Here is a 25039-nt window from a genome sequence, read left to right as displayed (position 1 = left end):
TACTCCGACGACGTCTTCACGGCGCCGCCGACGGCGGACCCGCAGACGACGCCTACCGACGCGCAAGGGTACTGCTACGCAAAAATTTCCGGATCCAATCTGACACCTGGGGATATTTTAAGGTAAGGAATCTATCACCAACGCGTCTCTTTCAGATATATGGTATGTCTCTTTCATCCTACCCCTTATATATTAAGCACCATCCAATTACCATAGGGATCATCGGTTACAGCATGGGGGAGTCAGTCTATCGAGAGTTAGAAGGGTTATCAACACAGAAGACACAGATCAGACAGACACTACTCTGCAGCAGTTTACTAATGCTATGAAGGGTATTCTACTCTTCTGGGGTCCTATGTCCAATAGCCTTAACATTCGCAGATTCACAAGGGTTGTGGAGGAAGTTATTAACACCACTGCAGGATTACTGACTAACATTACAGCTGAGCTTCAAGATACAAGACTTGTTGTTCTTGAAAACAGGATGTGTTAGACGTCATCCTTGTGGGGCCTGTCGCGTCATTGCCAATAGCTGCTGTGTGTACATGCTGGCAGATGCTCTGAATGTCGATGCAGCAATACTGAAGTTGCATCGACTTGCATCCGATATTCACCAAGAGAATGGCACCTGGCCCCTTTCTGGTTGGTTCTGGAGTTTGATAGCATCCCGGGGTTGGAAGATACTCCTTTTCCTACTAGCCATTGCGGGTGTCATTTTCACTTGTTGTCTGTGTATTAATTGTCTTCTTGCCTGCTGTACATATTGTGTTAGTAAGTTAACACCTGCACCCAAGGCATGATGATAAGCCCTCAGCAATAATGATGCAAACAGTCCATGACTTGATGAATATAGATGAGGGTATTTTTGAATATTAACAGTATGTGAATTGCCCTACATTAATGATTTTCTTATTATGCTGGAACAGACAAAATTGTTAGCAAATGCTAAAAGGAGGGTCTGTTGGACTGCTAATGCGTCTAGCCCACTCCTTCTAGCATTGTGCAAGTTTAGTTAGCATTTACAGAGCCATTTTGTCTTTAGCTGCCATTTCGTACTGTGATCGAAAGTAAGAGTTTGTCTCATGAACTGTCTGCCTCAGCAGAAAGCTGCTTCAAGCTACTGCTTCTTATCATATTCAAGGTTGAGTCCTAATGTACTAATGAATGGCTTATACTGTTTTCGCATGCCTTTTATCTCTCGTACCCCTGCTCCCACACTAGAGAGTGTTGAGCCTTAACAAGACAACCTTGAGAATGTGATAACATGTACCCGTTCTGCAGGTGGTAGCTCATCCTCTGTACCTCCTTTGTTCATCAATGCCCAAGCTGGACATTTTCAGTCTGGGTGGTCCTTCAGGGGTGTTGGAAATGCAGATTATGTTTTACCAAGTGTTCTGAAGTCAGTCCCCTCGGTATCATCGAAGGAGGCTAGTCTGACTGGACTCCGCTCAAGCGCAATTGCTAATAAATAACTTGGTTTGTATTCTCTACTGTCTCATCGACTCTTCATTTCTCGGAAGGATGAGAGGTGGTCGCGAGTGACCCGGGTGGCCCAAATCAGGTAACTTCCTGCAGGGTGTGAAGATAAAACACAGGATCCCCTGGAAATGGCTTTTATCTTCTAGCCACAGATCTTGACACTGCAGCAGAGGACATCAGCATTTGCCATATTTCAAGTATGGCTCTGTCAAAGCTTCATTAAAGGGTAACAGTGGCTCTGAAGACGAAGCAGTGGAATGAAGAACTTCTGTTAATACGCTGGATTTTACTTCTGCAGAAGGGAGAGGCAAATCCAACATATCTGCAGCTTTTCTTATTACCGCATGACAGGAGTGAACACAAGAGGTGCCAAACCTTTAGGAGATAAATCCCACTCAGGGGAAGTGTCCAGACCACTGGCCTCCTCTAAACCCTCAAAATCCAGATCCAATTCTCAATTCGCGCCTTCTTTAACACCCTCATGCTCTTCCAGCAATCTCTGTGCTTCCCTATTGGATCTGATCTTTGGCATCACTGGCGCACGAGGCAGAGCCGGCGACTGTGGTACTGCGCCAAAGGTTGATTAGAAGGCGATAGAAGCTAAGTCGTCTGTTCTGGACAACGCGGCGTAGGTTCGGATCCAGACGGCACCAGAGAGGGTTTGTGTGGTGTTAAAGGCTCAAGCCTTTCGTGTAGTGGCAACTGCGTCAGCTGTCTCAGAGACGGCGGAGGCCAGGCCATTAGAGTCATGGACATAAAGGGGTTCTTGTTGAAAATGGGTCTGAAATCTTTCAAGAGGATACAATAGTGAACCCATGGGGCCTGCAAGTGCACCATATGGAGTTGCAGCCCTCGTAAACATAATAAACATAGAACTCAGAAAGGAGGAAGGATCAGATCCAGGAGCTGGGAACAATGGATAGTCTGGATCCTGGTTCAAGGGCACTGGTGTCTGATGTGGCAGATCCAAATCCGAATCTGGTAGAGGCCGTTCCATCAGAGTCATTGACCTTGGAGCAGGGGACGAAGCCAGAGACCTTCTTAATGATGGAGTCCGAGATAACTTTGCTCTATCTTCAGAAGGCTTCGGACCCGGGGATGCCAACCCCGGTGAACCACCTTTAGAAGAACGACGTTGAAATCCATGATGCCGCTTCTTATGTTTTCTTTTGGACTACCTCGAAGTGTGGGAAGATGGAAACTCCGAACAAGGCCGAGATCTCTAACGACCTATCTTCTGCCCCTTAGCATTCGCCATGAACAGCTTTGTCCCGCTTTCCTTCAAGCCCTTCGAGTTCATCTGGCGACATGATGAGCAGGCCTCAAAGTCATAGTCCAACAACAAACACCAGAGAGAGTCTCCATGAAGGTCAGTGATGGACACCTGAACGTTGCATTTCCTACAGGGTTTAAAGCCAGACTTCCTCTGCAGAGACATCTTCACCAGCAACAAAGTTTCCCCTACAGAATAGAAGAAATCTCCCACAAAATGGAGAGTCTGGAAAAAAGGTTATGCGTCGACGGCACAGTAAAAAGGAAACTGATGTCACCACGCAGATGAGGTTGTCTTAGGGCTCCGATGACGTCACGTGGAGTAGCGGTATTATGATGTCCTCGTCAATGTCAGAGAGCTCTGGAGAAACGCTTCTGTGGAATACTGCGCATGGGGTATGTGCAAAAGGTGAGGAATCCACAAGCAGATGTATCCCTCAGAAATATCCCTTAACCATCTAGTTTGGTGAGATTGCTGCTGTGTGGAGTAGCTGATCTTATTTAGCCATCAGGTGTATGGCAGAGTTAAGTGCAAAAGAATTGATGGACGGAATGCTGGACAATGCAAACATTCACCCCCAGTCACAAGGATCTGGGTTTAATCCATCATTCTTTTGCTCACCACACCACCCCAGTTTGGACCCAGCCCTCCATGTAACTCCATGCGTGCACTCCATGCCACTGGAATCAATCTATCCTGGCTGAAGAGTGGTGAAAACCCGAAACTGGGCCTAGGATGCTTGTTTCCAGTCCAGGGAGGACCTGGCTTGGTAATTCGGGCAGGGTTAAGACTGATTTGCATATGGCTGGGTTCAACCTTGAATGGCGTAGTGAGCAAAAAAAAACGATGGTTTGAGGCCCAGATCTCTTTACTGGGGTGAATGTATGACATTGTTCTGCATCCTGTCCATCAACTGTTCTTTTTGCATTTGTCACCCCGAGTGGGATGGGTTGCCCAGACGTGGGTCCCGTGCTTTCCAAGACACTGAAATCAAGCTATCCTGGCTGAAGAGGGATGAAACCCCGAAACCAGTCCTAGGATGCTTCTTTCCAGTCCAGGGAGGACCTGGCTTGGCAGTTGGGGCTGGACTGTTCCCATGAGGCGCAGGGTCAAGACTGATTTGCATATGGCTGGGTTCAAACTGGAATGGCATGGTGAGCAAAACAAACGATGGATTGAGGCCCAGATCTGTGTACTGGGGTGAATGTATGACATTGTTCTGCATTCTGTCCATCAACTGTTTGTAGTATTCTGAGTTTAGTGTTTATGTTATTGCTCTTCTCTGCATCTAGCTACTCAGCCAGTGTGAGTGTTCCAGGTTAGAATGTGAGTGTGATTGACATGGATGGAATGCTTGTGTGACTGGTATGAGGGTTGGCAGTTGGAGTATGGGCTGAGTAGCTAAGAGGCTGCTCCTGGTGGGGCTGCTTGTTCCAGAGTTATACTTCCTACTATCCTGCTAATGGCTGAATAAACCTACTTCATAACTCTACTACTTCTGCCTCGGCTACATCTCTTCATGTATGTATGGTTCTTTTTGCGTATGGCAGAGTTAGCCAACTTCTGGAGCTTTTGAAAGGTTGCAAGACTTCTTTAAAGCCCCAGTCTAAACAGGTCCTGGAAAGCCCAGGGATGAAGCTCCATCAAGTGAAACAGCTCAATTTCTTCTAGGGCAAAGAGTAACCTGACTTGCAGAAAAAAAATCCTACTTTTTATGTGACCTAGTTTCAGACATCTGTTTTCCTCCTAGTTAATGAAAGTTTTCCTATTAGCCCTAGGCTATGGGTGGATTTTTTTTCGAAACAGAGGAGTAATATGAGACTGGTAGCTCATTGTCAGGCAGTTCACTCCAGGATGGTCGATCCCAGCACTGTTCCTGTTCTATCCTTTGCCTAATCAATATGAATTCCTATAGGGAGCGTCCTGAGAGTGCATGAGCCAAACAACATCACAGTTTCTTTGTTTCCTCTCTTGATCCTTCCCAAAAGTAACAAAAATGTGTGGCTCTACAAAGTCATATCTGGTATACCCAGCCCTCAGTTTCTCAGGGATAGTAGACTTTGACTCCTCTCTAACGTCATTCTCTTCCTTCCCCCCTATGTAGTTGAGGCAAACTTTGCAGTTACATTGGTAGCTCTGAGGAACATGGAAAGTCAGGGCTTGGAAGAGTAGTGCCTTTGGCAAAATTGACATCTTGACCACTACCACAAGACCTTGCCATGAAAGGTGGAGCCCATGCCTTCTCTGCACGTTGTTTCGGATTGAGGTGAGCAGCTGTAGATAGACAGAGGCCATGAGATCACTGCTGCAAGTTATGATTATTCCTTCCTGAAGTTTCATCAACCTAATGGCCCATCGAAACTGCATCTCTTGGTGCAGACAGTGCACCACTGCAGGGGTAGTGTAGTGTAGTTCCTATCATCCCAATAGGCTCTGCGCATTGGAATAATACCTACAATAGTAAAGGCCTAGACCAGACGTTAACTAGGTCTACTACTGTCGATACTAGACTTAAAGTTTTGGGTTTGCCAGCTTAGCTCAGAGTTCACTAGAAACTTTCTCGAATGTTCAGGAAAGAATTAACTCCCCTGATTAGACGAGAAGGGATTTAGTTTCTGACAACCATAGAACATGACAACTTTGCTCTCCCCTAATCAAGAGTATATCTCGAGAGTCGTGTGAACAAAAGGCAATTTATTTTACTCAGTCAGTACGTGCATTCTTAGTCTCATCAGAATGTAGAGAAAAGGAAGAGACGGGCGTGTTCAATAAAAAGGTGTTATTTATTGATCAGTCTCTTTTCTCATACAAGAGAAATGGATCGATATTATTGCAATACTTATAGTTAAGTAAAGTGCATACATTAAAAGCAATAGTATAAAATAATACTGTAAAAACATTGATATGGTTTCTAAGCCATATGATGTTTTAAAATGAATAAAATATATTACATACACATATACATTTGACTAAACGTACTCAACTGGTGTTTCTAAATACGCCTACCCCGTGTACCTGACCTAAGCCTAATACGTGGGCGGGAATAGAAAGTTACAGTTTAAGTTAAGTTTGTTTTTGCCAAGTGAATAACTAAAGAATTCTCTGTGAGGGGTTATTCAGTTCTGTACCTGGAAGTTAGGATGAATGAGGGATGGTATCTCTCTCTCTGGTCTCGATATCCCAGGCTGCCTGCGAGGGCTGCCCAGAAACGCCGGGGCTGGAATTCTCGGCAGGAGAAAGCAGCGCGTCTCAGCGCGTCAGGAAGGCGGGGCTGCGCCAGCGGGGTCTGCTCTGCTCTTCGCTTCGGCAAGTATGGCTGCTCCGTCTCGTCACCACGCGTGTGTTTGCATAGGGCAATATCGGTAATATTTATACCTTTAAGGTGCCGAGATTGACGTAAGGATGGACATAGATACGTCAATAAGGATGTCATACGACTTGCTCGTTAGCACATTCTTTTACTGAAGTGCTCGGTGAAATCAAAACAATGGCCGCAGGGTTTTGCCCAGGTTGTCATAGGTTTGATTTGTTATGAGAACTCCGTATGCCTTATCAGGGGCTGGAGGAATATCGCTTGTCTAATTAGATCGCAAGCGTTATGACCTAATCAGATAACACGTTCCTGTGCCGTAGTGTGACTGCGTCAGATAACGGTATCTGCATCATGGGGATTTTCTGCCTCATGGGCTGATTACTAGTTAACTTGTTAGTTTACTAACCAGAATAGGGTCAGGAATAGGGGGATCGATTCAGGACCTATAGGAATACATCACAGTAGCATTAGAATTAAGGGCCGCTGATTTTACCAGGCATATCTTGTAACCTGAGCTATCACCAAATTTGTCTAGGACTTCCAATAGTGCTGGGATGGAGGAGGCTAGCTCAAAGACTAAGACATCATCAGTAAAGATGGTAAATTTAATCTATTTTGGACCTGGTTGTATGCCTTGTACCCCCCTTGATTGTTCCTAACCCTTTGTGCCCACAGATTTAGGGACAGGGCAAATTGTAGGGGAGATGGCGACACCCTCTTTTGTCTCTTTCTTGATCCATGCCAAGCCAGAGTTCACCTCAATCACTTGGACCTGTGCCATAAGGGCTGCCTACCTTTTCAGTCCATCTTAAAAAAACAGGTCCTCAACACTAGATGGGGAGAGTAAATCCGAGTAGGAGATGGGGGGAGGGAGGGACTCCAGGGATGTACCGATAAGAATGAGGTTCTTACCACTGATTTTGCTGATGAGTACAATGTTGCCAATGACTAATGTAACCTGTACTACCCTATGTCTGTGCCATTTGACTGTCATGTGTCCTGCATGGTTTTCAATAAAAACAATACCGAAAAAAAAAATAAAAGCAGGTCCTAAGACCCTATCCCACATGGATTCCTGAGACACTTCAGTCTGCCCTCTCTAAAGCATTTTCATTGCCCACAGAGAGAAGCAGTCTATCCCTTTTAAGCCTGGATGTTATATCTATAATGTGAGCCACGTGTGCTTAGGCTGCGTCAGGCGACTAGAACTGGAAACGAGAAAAGTTTGGAACTGGCGCGGTCCTGGGAGTTGGTAGTACAGGCATTAAGGGACTATATCACAGAGGGTGCGGAGGATGATCAGGTATAGGACGGGATTCCATGGAGATCACATGTTGGACTGATTATCCTGGTGGAGGACACTTCAGAGCAGGGAATGATTATTGGTACCCGCATTAGCAGCAGTTGGGGGGGAAGGAGGGAGGGATAGGGAGTTCGTGGAGTGGGTGGTTTGACACCGCGGGGAAGTTTACCGGCCCCGGAAGGCCCAATGAGGTCGTAGAGTAGATTTGCTAGGAGCGACAGTGGGTGCAACTTGGGGCTGGGGGTGTGGGGGGGGGGATGGATGTTATGGGGTAAAAGCGGATACTATACGATATAACTGACCTAAGGCCTGGACAAGGCACGCACTGAGGCGCCTCCGGAAAACTGGTTCATTGAAGCGCCGCCCAGCCTCCGGGATGTGGGCTAAATGGCTGTGTATTGTATTTTCATCATATTCACTGTGGGGAGCCTTAAGTGTACAGGTTGGCCTATTGACTGGTTTTATTTCGAATTCTGCAATAAAAATATATTTAAAAAAAATATATATAATGTGAGCCACTTTCTTTGTGTTGTCACGGATTAAACAACACTCCAGAAATCCTGACTGATCTGGACAGATCAGCTATGAAAGCAATGTGCTTAGTCTGTTTGCCAAGACCTTGGCATACATTTCCATATCTGTGTTAAGGGTCAAACAGATCTAAATAACTGTTTTCATTGCACTTGTCTGGCTTAAAGATGTGAGAGAATTTGGCTTCTGCTATAGTAGGTAAAAATTCAACTTTCTGCAAAGGGTGTCACATTTACAAGAGTCAAGCTTTTATATGGTTTGTGAAATTAGCAGTCAAAACTGTTCCTCAATAAGAGAGACAGGAGCTTCAGTAGGAACTGCTGATTCACATTACTGATTTATTACCATATTTGTAAAGTAAAGCAAACATATGACTAATCAAATTATTTTCAAATTAGTAGATAAAATGGCACCTGAGGTGGTATGGTGATCATCTCGCGAAGGAACTGAGGAGGAATTTCCTTGAGGTCTGAAACACTCACAGTGTTTAATGTGGCTGAATCCAGTGACTGAATATCTATTGCTCGTCTACTGTGAACACTAGTTATCTGAGGAGAGAAATAAAAAGACTTAAATGAACAGGAAACCTACAAGAACAAGTTAAAGTGCAACACTCGTCAATGCTTTATTATCACTATGATATGAAAATGAATGTATAACTTTTGAACTGTTGTTTATAAACAGCAGTAATACAGTTCTTGATTGTGAATCTGAATAAAATAGTCCTTACACTCTACACAACTCTAGAAAACTCTAGAAAACTAACCTTATAACTTAATAAATAATTTCCCAATGACCATACACACTCAATCTTTTATTATGGTGAATTCTAGCAACAGAATCCTAGAAAAATATAATTTTAATGATCATTTATCGTATATTATTGTAAGCAATATATCTGCTGGCTTCGATTATCTTTTCTCAGGTATGGTAAAGACTCAAATCTAAACTTCTCAATTCTTTGAGTTTATAGGGAAAATTGCAGGCGGGGAAATGGCTGGTGCAGTAGAAGAGGTGACAAAGAATGGAGAACTGAAGGGGCAGCTGGTCACCCCACAAGCTCTGGTCACCCCACACGCCGCACGGCTCCACCTGTGCGCTCGTGATTCACTTCCGCTCCCTGGAGCCCTCTGCTGTTGTGCCTGTGCCCCTGGTAACCCCTGTATTGCTTCCTTCTTTTTTTGCTATTTTCTTCTTCTTTCCTGGTGCCATCCACTGCGCCCCTTGCCCCCTGTGCCCCCCCCCCACTCCTCGCTTTCCGCCACTGCTCCCCTGCGGCCCCGCCCCCTTTTGCCTTCTCTGTCCCTTCGCCCATTGACCGCCCTGCTCCTGCCTCCCAGCTGCTCCTCCCTCCCACTTTGCCTCTTACGGAGGTCGCTGCGCGGAAGCGCAGCGAGCGAGCCGCTGGCGCACCGACCGCACCTGGACCGCGCCCCAGTGCCAGAACCCCTGGACCCCGTAACTGCCACAAGACCAAACTGCACTACGACTCCAGCACCCTCCACGCACTCAACATCGGACGTGACCACTCCTGCTACCGGGCCACCCCGAAGCACACCCAAGGGCCCTTCACCTGCCGGAACTGCAGCTTCACCAGCATCCGGCCCGCAAAACCATCAACCAGAGAACCCAACCACCTCCGTTGCATCCTCCTCAACACCCGATCCGCCCACAAGCACGCCATCGAACTCTGGGACCTCCTAGACTCGACCAACCCGGACGTCGCCTTCCTGACGGAGACCTGGCTGAACACCACCTCGGCACCAGACGTCGCCATAGCCATCCCAGAAGGCTACAAGATCTCCCGCAGAGACCGCGCCAACGGAGTGGGAGGAGGAATCGCCATCATCCACAAAGACACCCTCAGAGTCTCGACCAACACCGAGGACACCCTCACCACCGCCAAGCACATGCACTTCCAGATCCACACCGACCCCAACACCACCCTCAGAGGAACAATCATCTACAGACCACCCGGACCCCGACCACACTTCGGCGACACCAGCGCCGACCTCATCAGCACCCACGCCATCGCCTCCACAGACTACATCCTCCTCGGGGACCTGAACTTCCACCTCGAGAACAACAATGACGCCAATTCCACCGCCCTCATCGACAACCTCGCCAACCTCTGACTCAAACAGCTTGTGACGTCTCTCACCCACGCCGCCGGACCCCATCTTCTCAGCAAGTCCCCACGTCTCCTTCAGTCACATCACCGAGCCCCACTTGACCGACCACAGATGCGTCCACTTCACCTTCAGGAAACCCGCCACACACGACCGCACCCAAGAGCTGCCACGCCGCTGCTGGGGCAAAGTCACCATGGACCAACTTACCACCACCCTCACCTTGAGACCACCCGCCGTCCCCACCGACCCCGACACCGCCGCTACCAACCTGAATCAGTGGATCAACAACTGCGCCGACTCCCTCTCCCCACTCAAGACCTCCGCAACCAACCACACCAACAAGAAAGCTGCGTGGTTCACCGAAGACCTCCAAACACACCTGTCGGAAGCTGGAGAAGAAATGGCTCCATGACCGTGCACCAGACAGCTACACAGCCCACAAGAACGCCACCCGCAAACACCACCAACTCATCAGGACCGCCAAGAGGACCGCCTAGACAACGCACACAACTCCAAAGAGCTCTTCAGCATCATGACAGAAGACTCCAACCCCAGATCCAACACCAACGGCATCCCACCTTCACAGGACCTATGTGACTCACTGGCCACCTTCTTTCACCACAAGATCATAGACATCCACGACAGCTTCAACTCAGACACCCCCACACCCACCGCCGAGACAAACAGCCCTACGACCTCAACCTGCACCAGCCGCCTGGACCAACGTCAGCGACGAAGACACCATCAAGACCATGAACTCCATACACTCCGGATCCCCATCTGACCCATGCCCCCACCACGTCTTCAACAAAGCTAGCGCAACCATCGCACCCCAGCTCCGGAAAATAATCAACTCCTCCTTCGAGACAGCAACCTTCCCGGAGAGCTGGAAGCATGCAGAGATCAACGCCCTACTAAAGAAACCCAAGGCGGACCCCAAGGACCTCAAGAAATTCCGTCCCATCTCCCTGCTCCCCTTCCCGGCGAAAGTCACGGAAAAGATCGTCAACAGACAGCTCACCCGCTACCTAGAAGACAACAACATCCTGGACCTATCTCAGTCAGGCTTCCGCAGCAACCACAGCACCGACACCGCCCTCATCGCCGCCACCGACATCAGGATAAAAAGCTGCCCTCATCCTTCTAGACCTATCAGCAGCCTTCAACACGGGCTGCCACCACACTCTAGCAGCACGCATCCATGACTCCGTAATCCAAGAGAAGGCCCTGGCCTGGACCGCATCCTTCCTCACCGGCAGAACCCAGAGCGTCCACCTCCCTCCCTTTCGCTCCAAGACCACCAAGATCATCTGCGGCGTCCCACTGGGATCCTCCCTCAGCCCGAGGCTGTTCAACATCTACATGGCACAACTCGCCCACGTCGCACGACAACACAGCCTCAACATCATCTCCTATGCCGACGACACCCAGCTGATCATATCCCTCACCGGAGACCCCCACACCGCCAAAGCCAACCTTCACAGAGGAATGAAGGCCGTCGCCGAATGGATGAAGCACAGCAGACTGAAGCTGAACTCAGACAAAATGGAGGTCCTCATCATCGGCCCCAACTCCTCCGCCTGGGACAACTCCTGGTGGCCTACTTCACTAGGAGCAGCCCCAAAACCCACCAACAACGCACGCAACCTGGGGATCATCCTAGACTCCACCCTCTCCATGACCAAGCAAGTCAACGCAGTTTCCGCATCCTGCTTCAACACCCTCCATATGCTCCGCAGAATCTTCAAATGGATCCACCCGTCAGCAGTAAGACCGTCACTCATGCCCTCATCACCAGCAGACTGGACTACGGGAACGCCCTCTATGCAGGAACAACCAAGCTCCTGAAGCGGCTGCAACGCATCCAGAACGCCGTGGCACGACTGATCCTCGACATCCCGCGACGCAACCACATCACAACACACCTGAGAGACCTGCACTGGCTCCCCGTCAACAAGAAGATCACCTTCAAACTGCTCATCCACGCACACAAGGCCCTCCACAACGCCGGACCAGTCTACCTCAACCACCGACTCAACTTCCACACCCCCACCCGCAGCCTCCGCTCCGCCAACCTTGTCACAGTACCTCGCACACGAAAAACAACCGCCGGCGGCAGATCCGTCTCCTTCCTCGCCGCCAAGACCTGGAACACTATGCCCACCAACCTATGACAGACCCAGGACCTGTCAGCCTTCAGAAGACTCCTCAAGACCTGGCTCTTCGATCAGTAGCAGCCCCCCCCCCCCCCCCCCCCCCCCCCCAAGCGCCTTAAGACCCTCACGGGTAGGTAGCGCGCTTTACAAATGCATCTGTTTTGTAGTAAAGGTAACGCGGAGCAAGACGAGTTCCAGGAAAAGCAGTTACAAACTAAAAATGCTACATCAAGGGTTCAACAGGGAGTAAGAAGAGCTACAAGAGGAGAGGTGATTGGAAATAAGACTATTTGTAGCAGGTGAGGGAGCAAGAAAAGTTATAGGAGTGTTGCTGAAGCGTAGCTGTGGGACAGTCTAAAAGAGCTGTTAGGAAATAAATAAATTATGACACATGCAGGAGAGGAGTGAAAATGGTAGTGCAGTTTGGGTTGGAGTGGGGCACAGGGGATATCTTGGGAGAAGAACAGTGCAGGAGAATGGATTTGCTGGAATAAGAGAAAGAAGCTGCAACAGAACTGGAACAATGGATGATGGGGAGGGGCAGTAGAAGGTCATTTGAGAGGGAATAGCTGCAGGATTATGGTTTAGTGTGCAAAGAGAAATGTACATGAGGAGAGGTGAATTGGAGAAAGGGAGCCCGCTTGATTGAGCTGCAGTAATGGCAGTGATTGGAGATATGTAAACTAAAATGAAAACATTGCTAAGAGGAAAAGATGAAGCTGCAGGGAATTTAATAGGAAAAAGGGAGAGGTTCAGGAGGAGAGCTAGTAAAGATCAAGATACTGGGAAACAGCCCCTGATTAAGTCCACATTGAAGAATTCACAAATGAGCATGATCTTGAAAGAGGAAGACGAGATAAGGCAGATGTGAAATACCAGGAAATGTAATGTACTTAATTATATTTATTGATGTAAATGGTATTATTGTAAACATTTCTGTGAGTATTACTATGAGAGACAAAGAGGTGGCAATATTTTGAAATAGTGGCAATGTGCTACTGTGAAAGGTTACTATGAGAGATAATTGGGAGGTGCGATAGAGATGAACAAGTTACTTTCTTTTTGTAATGAGCTCCCAGCCGTCTCATTGAATGAGTCTCCTGCAGGTACCAGAAAGAATCAGAAGAAAATTACAAAAGCTTTCCCCACTGGCATGTGAAACCTTGGGTCCAAGTCAGCTCCGACATCTAGCTTGATTTGATGTCACTGTGCCATCTATGGTGCAAGTCAGCAGTCTGAGATACATTTTTGTCCTTTTCATAGCAACTCTTTGGAGGCGAAGAAACGTCTGACAATTTAAAAGGCATTTAGTGCAAAAAACTGAATATCTTTAGTACAGTACCCACTCAACAGTTAGGAGGGTAAGTGAGAAATCTGCAGGCAGATAAATGTAACCAGGGATCGGTACTAAAGGAAACTTTTTCTTCTGAGGAATTCCTCAACATATTAATCGATTGGTAACCCCACACAGCATTATCATCAGAACAAGACAGAAGCCTAGTCTGAGGGACGTACCTCTACACAACTTTGGGCACTATCAATCACAGCTGTGCCCAGAAGAAAGAGTGAATGCCTAGATAGTAGCAGCAAATAGAGTAGAACCAAAGAGCCTTGGGGGTAATAGCCTGACACCAACAAAAAGAAGATGAAATCTCTTGAAGGGGAACAAATGGAAATAATCAAAAGGGAGGGATCACTTGTCCTGCGTGAACCAGGGTATGCAGGAGATCGAACAACGGTGTCTCCAAATTAAACCCTCATGCACGTGTAGGGTAGCGTGGTAAGCGGTATATCTTGATTCTCCGCTCTTCAGACACGTGTGTGCATAATCATCGGGTTTGTTTTCGGTATGCAGCCTCCACCAGGAGGATCTTACCCTCGGTAAAAACAGTAGTGACCCAGTGATGTGGAGGGAGTGTGGGACAATAAAAATCCCCATGCTCAAGACAGTAGAAACTGCACATATTTATGAATGAGTTTTTTGCATGTCACGTGATAAACGATTGCCACATATTTGACTCACCACGATAGTCATCTGAGTGGTGGGGTATCATCTGAACCCTACACGTTTGCATATAAGTATTGTGATCAGGATCTGCAAGCAGAGGCTGTAAACTTCTGCTATACAAGTAATCACCAGGATAATGACGCAGATGCACAAGTTACTACTTGTGTAACGATATATCTGTATGAGACATTAGTTAGTATTAGATTCCTTACCTTAGAATATCCCCAGGCGCCAGACTGGATCCGGAAAATTTTGCGTAGCAGTACCCTTGCGCGTCGGTAGGTGTCGTCTGCGGCTCCGCGTCCGTTGTCGGAGTACTTAGACGCCGCCTCCGCGTGCTGACGTCAGTTCTTAGACACAGCTTTTCCGCGCCAGAAACGCAGAGCTTTGCCAAAAACCAACACTGGTGCCAGTGAAACTAGGGCCCTGAAGGGGACAACCCTAACCCTAGGTATTGGTTCGCAGAATGGGGAGGATGGGTGGGTCGGTAAGGAATCTAATACTAACTAATGTCTCTTACAGATATATCGTTACACAAGTAGTAACTTGTGCATCTGAAAGAGACACGTTAGTATTAGATTCCTTACCTTAGAATAGATACCCCAGCAATACCAACCCCGGTGGTGGGTCTGCGAACCAATACTCACACCAGAAAGTCCTGGAGGACGGAACGGCCAAAAAAGCCATCCCTCCGGACTTGGCTGTCCAGGCAGTAGTGTCTTGCAAACGTGTGCAGCGATGCCCACGTAGCTGCCTGACAAATGTCTTGTAAGGGCACACCCCTGCCCAGGGCAGTGGTAGTAGCCGTGGCTCGGGTGGAATGAGCCCGCAATCCAGCAGGGGGCTCCTTCCTAGCCAAGGAGTAGCATGCCTGGATACACAAGATGATCCACCGGGAGATGGTCCTCTTGTGTACCGCTTTCCCCTTCTTAGCGCCCACGTAACCAACAAAGAGTTGGTCATCCACCCGGAACTGACGTGTGCGATCCAAATAGAATGAGAGCGCACGTTTTGGGTCCAGACGATGGAGCCGCTCTTCCTCTTTAGAGGGATGCGGTGGCGGAAAGAAGGTTGGCAAAGTGATAGACTGCCCGATGTGAAAGGCCGTGACAACCTTGGGCAGGAAAGAAGGACGAGTCCTCAGAACAACCTTGTCCGGATGGACAGAGAGGAAAGGAGGTTTAGAAGATAGAGCCTGGAGCTCACTCACTCTCCTGGCAGAGGTGATGGCAACCAGGAAAGCAGTCTTCAAAGTCAGAAGGCGAAGAGGACAGTTGTGAAGTGGCTCAAAGGGAGCGCACATCAGGAATGTTAAAACCAGGTTCAAGTCCCACTGAGGCATCACAAACGGAACAGGAGGAAACGTGTGAGTGATGCCCTTAAGAAATCTATTTACAATAGGGGACTTGAACAAAGAAGGCTGATCAGGTAGCCTGAGAAAGGCTGAAAGGGCAGAAAGGTAGCCCTTGAGAGTGCCCAGAGCAGAGCCCTGCTGGGCAAGAGAAAGAAGGAAGAGAAGAACCTCAGAAAGAGGGGCAGAAAGAGGATCCACAGCCTTTGCTGTGCACCATGCCACAAATCTGTTCCACCTGCAGGCGTATACCGACTTTGTGGAGGGACGCCTGGCTGCCAGAATGATGTTACAGACTTCAGGAGGCAAGTCAAATGGCCTCAACTGTCGCCGCTCAATCTCCAAGCATGGAGGTGGAGACTGGACAGGTTCGGGTGGAGGACCGTCCCCTGCTGCTGCGACAGAAGGTCCTCCTGAAGAGGCAGACGAACCGGGGGATCGACTGACAGACTGAGTAGCTCTGGATACCAGTACCTTCGAGCCCAGTCCGGAGCCACAAGGATGACTTGGGCCCGGTCGCGCTTGATCTTCTTCAGCACTCTGGGCAGAAGTGGTATAGGCGGAAAGGCGTACAACAGACCGCAACTCCACACGCGACGAAAAGCGTCTCCGAGCGAGTGCCGCCTTGGAAATTCCAACGCGCAGAACTGATGACATTGCGCGTTCTCTTCGGTGGCGAATAGATCTAACCAAGGCTCTCCCCATCGCTGAAAGAGGCCTTGCGCCACGTCCGAGTTCAGACGCCATTCGTGATCCATCATGCACCGACGGCTGAGCTCGTCCGCCCTGGCGTTCAGAGAACCTGCCAGGTGTTGAGCCACCAGGGTCACGCCCTGGCGTTCCAGCCATTGCCAAAGGCGAAGAGCCTCTTGACAAAGGATCCACGACCCCACACCGCCCTGTTTGTTGCAGTACCACATGGCGGTGGTGTTGTCCGTGAACACCTGCACTACACTCCCACGGACAGAGGGGAGGAATGCCTTCAGTGCCAGACGAATCGCCCTGAGCTCCAACAGGTTGATGTGGAGCCGGGCCTCCGCCGGAGACCAGAGGCCTCTGATCTCCGCCTCTCCCATGTGGCCCCCCCAGCCCTGGAGGGACGCGTCCGTCACAACTACGTGCTCCGGTTGGGGTAGGGAGAGGGATCTGCCGCTGACCCAATCGCGGTCCGTAAGCCACCACTGCAGCTGTCTCACAGTGCCCTCCGAGATCAGGACGTGGTCGGATAGGTTGCCCTGATGCTGGGCCCACTGAAACTTCAGGTCCCACTGCAGAGCCCGCATCCGCCACCTGGCGTGATGCACCAGTAGGATGCAGGAGGCCATCAGCCCCAGAAGCCGCAGCGTCAACCTGACCGAGACCCGGGATAACGGCTGAAAGATGGGAATCAGAGCCTGAATATCCCGGACCCGCTGTTCGGGTGGATAAACCCGAAACCGCGCCGAGTCCAGAACCACTCCGATGAAGAGGAGCTTCTGAGAGGGACACAGGTGCGACTTCGGCACATTGATGGAAAACCCCAGCTGGTGCAGGAGGTCTGCCGTCGTCTGGAGGTGGCTGACGACTGTCTGGGGTGAGCCCGCCTTCAACAACCAGTCGTCGAGGTAGAGGAAGACTGAAACCCCTAACCGACGCAGATGAGCTGCGACCACCGCCATCACTTTCGTGAACACCCGTGGGGCGCTGGTAAGGCCGAAGGGGAGCACGGTAAACTGAAAGTGCTCGTGGCCCACCATGAACCGCAGGTAGCGCCGGTGGGCAGGCAGGACGGGGATATGAAAATAAGCGTCCTGCAAGTCCAACGCTACCATCCAGTCTCCTGGGTCCAGGGCAGCAAGGACCTGAGCCAGTGTCAGCATCTTGAACTTCTCCTTCCGGAGGAAGCCGTTGACGTTCCGTAGGTCCAAGATAGGGCGTAGGCCCCCTTTGCCCTTCTTGGGTACCAGGAAGTAGTGGGAGTAACAACCACACCCTACTTCTGGCCCAGGAACGCGCTCGATGGCCCCCTTGGCCAAGAGGGCCGTAACTTCCTCCTGCAGAAGTCGCAAGTGATCCCCCGATACACGGTGGTTCTGCGGTGGCATGGCTGGAGGAGTCGCCTCGAAGGGGAGGGAGTAGCCCCTTCGGACGATTTGCAGCACCCACCTGTCCGAAGTGACGGTGCGCCAGTGGAGGTGGTGATGGCGAACCCTGCCCCCCACTGGCGTCACATGGGCCTGGAAGCACGGACTAGGAGGGTTTCGAGGCGGATGCTGCGGGGGAAGGAGTGGACTGACCTCGCCGTTGCCCCCGACCGCCCGGACGGCGGTTCCCACGGCCGCCACCGCGTTGGGTATTGCCCTGCGGTGCGTGGCTGGCGGCGCGTGTGGGCGCACCCCTTCCGTGGCCACGAAAGGAGTGATAGGCAGCCGGTTGCTGGCGCTGGCCCGAAAGGCCTAAGGACTTGGCCGTAGCCCTGGAGTCCTTAAAACGCTCAAGCGCATGGTCTGCCTTGTCGCCAAAGAGGCGACGGCCATCGAACGGCATGTCCATAAGTGTGTTCTGGACATCTGCCGAGAAGTTGGCGGACCTCAGCCAGGCGTGGCGTCTGACCGCCACCGTCGTAGCCATCGCTCTGCCTAGCGAGTCGGTGGTATCCAGCCCACACCTAATAGAGTATTTCGCTGCATCCCGGCCCTCCACAAGGGCTTGGCCGAGTTTGGCCCGTACCTCCAACGGACACTCTGGCAGCACTTCCGCGACCTTATCCCACACAGAGTGGGTGTAACGCCCCAAAAGGCAGGCGGTGTTAGAAGACCGCAGGCCGAGGCTAAGTGATGAGAAGATCTTCTTCCCATACTGGTCATACCTCTTGGATTCCCGGTCCGGGGGGGCGGACGGGAATGCGGTCTGGGAATTGGAGGCCTGGATGACCAGGCTCTCGGGGGTAGGGTGGAAGGACAGGAAACATGGGTCGCCCGGGGCTGGGCGGTGGCGTCTGGCCACGTTCCTATCTACGGGCGAACCCGTAGCGGGCTTGGACCAAGTGCCCAGCAGAACGTCGGTCAAGGCCTCATTAAAAGGTAGCAGAGGCTCGGCCGAGCTGGACTGCGGTTTAAGGACCTCAGTGAGGAGGTTAGTCCTCACGGCCGCGACGGGGTGCTCAAGGCCCAAGGCCTTGGCAGCCCTCATCAGCACCACACTATAAGTTGCCCCCTCCTCCGATGCCACGGAAGGAGGGGAGACAAAACCAGTGTCTAGAGAGGTGTCCAGGCCACTGGCCTCCCCAAGGTCTCCTGTCCAGTCCTCATGAGACTGACACTCCCTGGTCAGAGGGTCCTCAGACCCCTCCCAGTCCTCTTCATCACCCATCTCCTGAAATTCAGGGTTCTCATCCAATGGGGCCTGCTCGTAGAGAGAGAACTCTCCAACCGGTGTCTGGAGCGGCGCCCATCGGGGCCGTCCCGATGCCGGAACAGGAACGAAGGTGGAACCGGGGACGGCGCCGCCCGAGGCCGGCGCCGGAGGCGACACCTGAGGGTCCGACGCCGGGGAGGTCGTCAGATCCACCGGCGACGAACCAGATCCCGAAGGAGGACCAGCGGCATCTTGTGGCGCCGGGCCCGAAGGCGCCGGCGGCATCGGAACAACTGGACCCCTCGGCGCTGGGCCCGAAGGCACCGGCGGCGTCGGGATAACGGGGACCTGCGGCGCCGGGCCCGAAGGCGTCGGCGGCGTCGGGGCCAAAGCACCCGACGGCATCGGGGCCGGAGCCGCCGACCCGCTAGGGCCCCCAGACGGGTCCGCTGGGCCCGAAGGCGCCGCGGAGCCCGTCGGAGGAGAGAGTTCCTCATGGCCATGAGGAAGCGCTCGATCTCCTCCGGCGTCACGTTGAGCCCAGGGACCGTAGGGTATGGGGCTGCACGCGGCGCCCGCGACTCCGACGGAGCTGCGTGGGCGGTGTCACCCGAACCCCCGGCCGCATCGTGCGAGCGTCGGGGGGGAGTCCGAGGAGCGATGACGCCGCTTGGACTTCTTGTGCCTCTTACCTGACGACGACTTCGACCTGGAGGAGTGCGGCCTACTCCCGGAGGTGTGATGGCTCCGAGCCCGCGACCTGTCCCTCGACCTCCCATGGGATCGGGACCTCTCACGGCGCGGGACCGACTGCCGGAGTTCGAGGCGCCTACGGGACCGCTCCCGCCTGGCTTTCGAAGAGAGGGCCCGGCAGTCGGAGCAGGCCTTGTCGTCGTGGTCGACGCCCAAACACGACAAACAGACGCGGTGAGGATCCGTGACCGACATCAGCCGGTCGCAATCGTCACAAGGTTTGAAGCCGGGCATCCCTAAAGGCACCGTGTCGGAGTCGAGAGACTCTAAATAGGATCAAAAAGGATCAAAAAGGTTAGTCAAAAAGTGACTAGGGTTACTGCTTTTTCCAGATCTGCGCTTGCTGGCGCGGAAAAAAGAAGAACTGACGTCAGCACGCGGAGGCGGCGTCTAAGTACTCCGACGACGTCATCACGGCGCCGACGACGGACGCGGAGCCGCAGACGACGCCTACCGACGCGCAAGGGTACTGCTACGCAAAATTTTCCGGATCCAGTCTGACGCCTGGGGATATTCTAAGGTAAGGAATCTAATACTAACGTGTCTCTTTCAGATCACCCCTTTTTCCATGGCATACCAACAATGGACAAAGAGTTAAAGGAAAGATGCACTGGAGCCTAAACTGCAGCAACCTCAGAGAGAGAGAGAGGGGCCAAACAGCCATAAGTATAGAAAATGGCAGATGCTAAGCAAACACAGGATTATAGACTCTGGGGAAAGCTAGATCACCAAAGCCAGTTACAGACTACCATTACCAGGAGTGTAAATCGAAGGCAAGGGCATCCAGACTGAAACTATCCATTTGGTCACTGTAGCAATATTATTCTTAATAATGGCTGAACTCTGCTCTAATGCCAGAGTGAAGGGAAAAAGCAGGTGAAGCAGAAGAGGCAAAAGTAGCATGAGAAGAAGTAAGCAAAGCAGCAGAAAGAGAAATAGCAGCGGAAGTGGCAGGATCCAACAAGTTACTTACCTTCGGTAACGATGTATCTGTAAGAGACATTAGTAGTTAAAGATTCCTTACCTTAGAATTACCCCCAGGCGTGAGACTGGATCTGGAAAAAAACTTTCTTAGCAGTACCCCTGCACGTCGGTCGACTCCGCGTTCGCTGTCATGGTTGCTGGGATGACGTCGCTGTGTCTACTTAGACGCCGCCCCTGCACGCTGGTGTCAGTTCTGACACGACTTTCCACTCCAGAAGCGCAGATCCATGCAAGACGCTGACCACTGGTGCACAAAACCAGGGCCCTGTAAGGGAGCCCTTATCCCTAGGAGTCAGTTCGCAGAAAGAGGAGGATGGTTGTGGGGCGGTAAGGAATCTATAACTACATGTGTCTCTTACAGATACATTGTTACTGAAGGCAAGTAACTTGCCCATCTGCAAGAGACCGTAGATTCCTTACCTTAGAATAGATACCCCAGCAAATCCATCCCCGGTGGTGGGTTTGCAAACTAAGTTCAGACCAGGAAGTCCTGGAGAACAGAAAGGCCGAAAAAGCGGTGTCTTCAGTCTTGGCTGTCCAGGCAGTAATGCTTGAACGTGTGCAAGGATGTCCACATGGTTAGCTGACAGATGCCAAGTAAGGGAACTCTGAGTACCAAAGCAGTAGTGGTTGCCGTCGCTCTGTTAGAGTGGGCACGCAGTCCCACTGGAGGTTCCTTTTTATCCAAAGAATAACAGATCTTGATACAATGGACAACCCATTGAGAGATGGTACGTTTGTGCACTGCCCAACCTTTCTTAGCGCTCACATAAACCATGAAGATTTGATCGTCCACCCGGAAGTCTTTTGTGCAGTCAAGGTAGAAAGACAGCGCACACTTTGGGTCCAGGTGCTAGAGTCTCTCTTCCTCTTTGGAAGGGTGTGGAGGCGGGAAGAAAGAGGGCAATGCGATGGGCTGACCTATGTGGACGGAAATAACCTTTGTCTGGATGGACTGCAAGAAAGGGAGGTTTAGAAGATATAGCCTGAAGCTCACTCACTGTGCGGGCAGAGGTGATGGCAAGCAAGAAAGCAGTCTTCAAAGTGAGACGAAGAGGACAATTATGTAGTTACTCAAATGTAGCACACATAAGATAAGAGAGCACAAGGTTCAAGTCCCACTGGGGCATTACAAAAGGAGGAGGAGGAAAAAGATGAGTAATGTCCTTCAGGAATCTATAAAAAAATTGGGGTCTTTAAAAGAGAAGGCTGATCAGAAATGCGAAGAAAGGCTGAAATGGCCAAAAGACAGCCCTTACGAGTGCCCAGAGCAGAGCCCTGCTGGGCCAAGGAAAGAATGAAGAGGAGAACCTCTGAAAGAGTAGCATAAAGGGGATCCACAGCCTTTGCTGTGCACCATGTCACAAATTTGTTCCATCTACAGGCGTATACCATTTTGGTGGAGGGACGCCTGGCTGGCAAGATGACATTACAGACTTGGGGAGGAAGAACGATAGCGGTCAACTGTCCCTGCTCAATCTTCACACACGAAGGTGAAGAATGGACAGGTTTGAGTGGAGGACTGTCCCCTGCTGCTGCAACAGAAGATCCTCTCGAAGAGGCAGTCTGATCGGAGGATCGATGGCTATGCTCAAGAGCTCGGGGTATCAGACTGTTCGTGCCCAGTCCAGAGCCACAAGAATTACTTGGTCGCGCTTGATCTTCTTCAGCACTCTGGGTAGAAGTGGTACAAGCAGAAAGGCGTACAGAAGTCCACAATTTCACTCACGACGAAAGGCGTCACCGAGCGAGTGCTGCCTTGGAAACTCCAACGCGCACAACTGCTGACACAGTGTCTCCTCTTCGGTGGCGAATAGATATAACCAAGGCTCTCCCTACTGCTGAAAGAGACCTTGCAGCACCTCCGAAATAAGATGCCATTCGCAACCCATCATGCACCGGGGGCTGAGCTTGTTTTCCCTGGCGTTCAGGGAACCTGCCAGGTGTTGAACCACCAGGGATATGTCCTGATGTTTCCGCCATGTCCAAAGGCGAAAAGCCTGTTGACATAGGATCCACGACCCCACCCTCGTTTGTTGCAGTACCACATGGCGGTGGTGTTATCCATGAACACCTGCACTGATCTTCCTTTGACAGAGGGAAGGAATGCCTTCAGTGCAAGACGAATCGCTGCGGAGCCCGGTCTTCCCAGAGACCAGTCGCCACTGATCTCTGCCTCCCCCATGTAGCCGCCCCATTCCAGACGTGATACATCAATCACTACTGTGAACTCTGGTTGGGGAAGGGAGAGCGATCTGCCGCTGACCAAATCCTGGTTTGTGAGCCACCACTGCAACAGACTTGCAGTACCCACCAAGATTAGGACGACATTGGAAAGATCTCCCAATGCTGCGCCCACTGGAACTTCAGGTCCCACTGCAAAGCCCACATATGCCATCTGGCATAATCTACCAGCGGGATGCAGGAGGCCATGAAGCCCAGAAGCCTCAGGGTGATTCTCACCGAAATCTGGGATAGAGGCTGGAACATTGGTATCATAGCCTGAATATCCTGGACTCGCTGCTTGGGAAGATAGACCCAACACTGTACTGTGTCCAGAACCGCTCCAAGTAAAAGGAGCGTATGAGATGTAATAAGGTGCGACTTCGGCACATTGATAGTGAATCCAGCAAATGCAGGAAATCCGCCGTAGTCTGGAGATGGGAAACAACAGTCTAGGGCGAGCCTGCCTTCAACAGCCAGTCATCGAGACAGGGGAAGACTGGAACTCATGATCTGCACAGATGAGCTGCAACCACCGCCATCAACTTTGTGAACACCGGAGGGGCGCTGGTAAGGCCAAAAGGGAGCACGGTGAACTGAAAATGCTCGTGGCCTACCGTGAACCCTAGGTAACGCCGATGGGCAGGCAAGACAGGGATGTGAAAATGAGCATCCTGCAAGTCCAACGCTACCATCCAGTCTCCAGGGTCGAGGGCAGACAAGACCCGAGACAAAGTTAACATCTGAAATTCTCCTTCCAGAGGAAGAGGTTGATGTCCCCGAGACCTACGATGTGACGCAGGTCTTTGTCCAACTTGGTCACCAGGAATTAGTGGGAGTAGCAACCACGACCTACTTCTGGCGCAGGGATGCGTTCTATAGCTCCTTTGGCCAAAAGAGCCATAACTTCCTGGTGGAGAAGGGCCAAATGCTACTCCGACATGCGATGGAGTGTAGGTGGCATGGAGGGAGGGGTATTCTCGAAGGGGAGGGAGTGGCCCCTTTGGACTATCTGCAAAACCCACCTGTCCGACGTGATGTTGCGCCAGAGGGGGGGAGGTGATGGCAGATCCTGCCACCCTCTGGCAAGGGGGTGGCTCTGAAAAGTCAGACTAGGAAGGTTTGGAGGCTGCTTCAGGGAGGGCATTGGTAGACTGGCCCGCCCGGTAGCCCCCAGACACGGAGAGCAACGATGCTTTGGTTCCCAAATCGCGTCGTGAAACGGACGGGGAGAAGGCAAAGACTTACCTGAGGAGTGGGAAGATTTCGATGGCGAGTGGTGATGACTCGCGGCCGGTCCCGAGACCGTCCTCTCGACCAGGACCTCAAGTGGCGCGGCGCGGACTTCCGGGCCTCCAGAAGCTTTCGGGACTGCTCAGGCACAGACTTCGGGTTCATGGCCCGAAAGTAGGAGAACGACTTCGGGTTGTGGTTGCACTCGAGGCACACGAGGTGCAGATCAGTGACAGACATCAGCCAGTGGCAGGAGTCACAAGGCTTGAAGCTGGTCCGACGATGGGACATCGCTATGTGCACCAGGAGTCCAAGGACTCGAAAAAGATGTCGACAAAAGTTGAAAAAGCTTTAGTCAAAAAGTGACTAAGGGGGACGCTCCTTCTGGATCTGCATTGGCTAGCGCCTTAAAAGAAAATTGACGTCAGCAAGCAGGGGTGGTGTCTAAGTAGACACCGCGACATCATCCCAGCGACCACGTACGCAGAGTCGACCGATGCCACCTACCGACGTGCAGGCATACTGCTAAGAAAAAATTTCTCTGGATCCAATCTGACGCCTGGGGGTAATTCGAAGGTAAGGAATCTATAACTACAGTCTCTTTCAAACACCAGTATCAACAAAAGACGAAGAAGCAACAGAAACAGCCCCAGAAGGAGGAGTAGAATAAGCAAAAGTTAGCAGAAGCAATAACAGATTCTAAAGAAGCAGCAGATTAAGAATCAGAAGTAGTAGCAGAACAAAAAACAATGAATATGGCCGCCACATCACGCAGGAGTATCACCCAACTCGAAACAGGAAGTTTGAAGGCCCAACATACCATGCTCCCTCAAGGTGAGGAAGATGACCTGCAGGAGAGAAAAGCCTCTGGAGGTCATCTTTCTCCAAGTCAGAAGGCATCAACCAACAACGATTACAATGGAACAAAATGAAGGGCCTGATTCGGAGTTTGGCGGACGTATAC

The 25039-nt window shown here is 51.2% G+C and overlaps 1 protein-coding gene across 2 annotated transcripts in view; it reads right to left on the bottom strand.

Annotated features, from left to right (window-relative positions):
• The window catches only part of TDRD7 (tudor domain containing 7), a 1293444-nt gene that overhangs the window by 223594 nt on the left and 1044811 nt on the right, over positions 1 to 25039 (bottom strand). For both annotated transcript variants that reach the window (XM_078676318.1, XM_078676319.1), the window contains exon 13: positions 8313 to 8447. In XM_078676318.1, coding sequence (XP_078532444.1) covers positions 8313 to 8447 — 135 coding nt within the window. The remainder of the gene's footprint in view (positions 1 to 8312; positions 8448 to 25039) is intronic.

This window comes from Lissotriton helveticus, chromosome 2_1 (genome assembly GCF_964261635.1).
Source record: "Lissotriton helveticus chromosome 2_1, aLisHel1.1, whole genome shotgun sequence".
Classification (NCBI taxonomy): Eukaryota; Metazoa; Chordata; class Amphibia; order Caudata; family Salamandridae; genus Lissotriton; species Lissotriton helveticus.
Note: the sequence above shows the minus strand (reverse complement) of the source record. Positions and strands in the feature narration are given on the sequence as shown.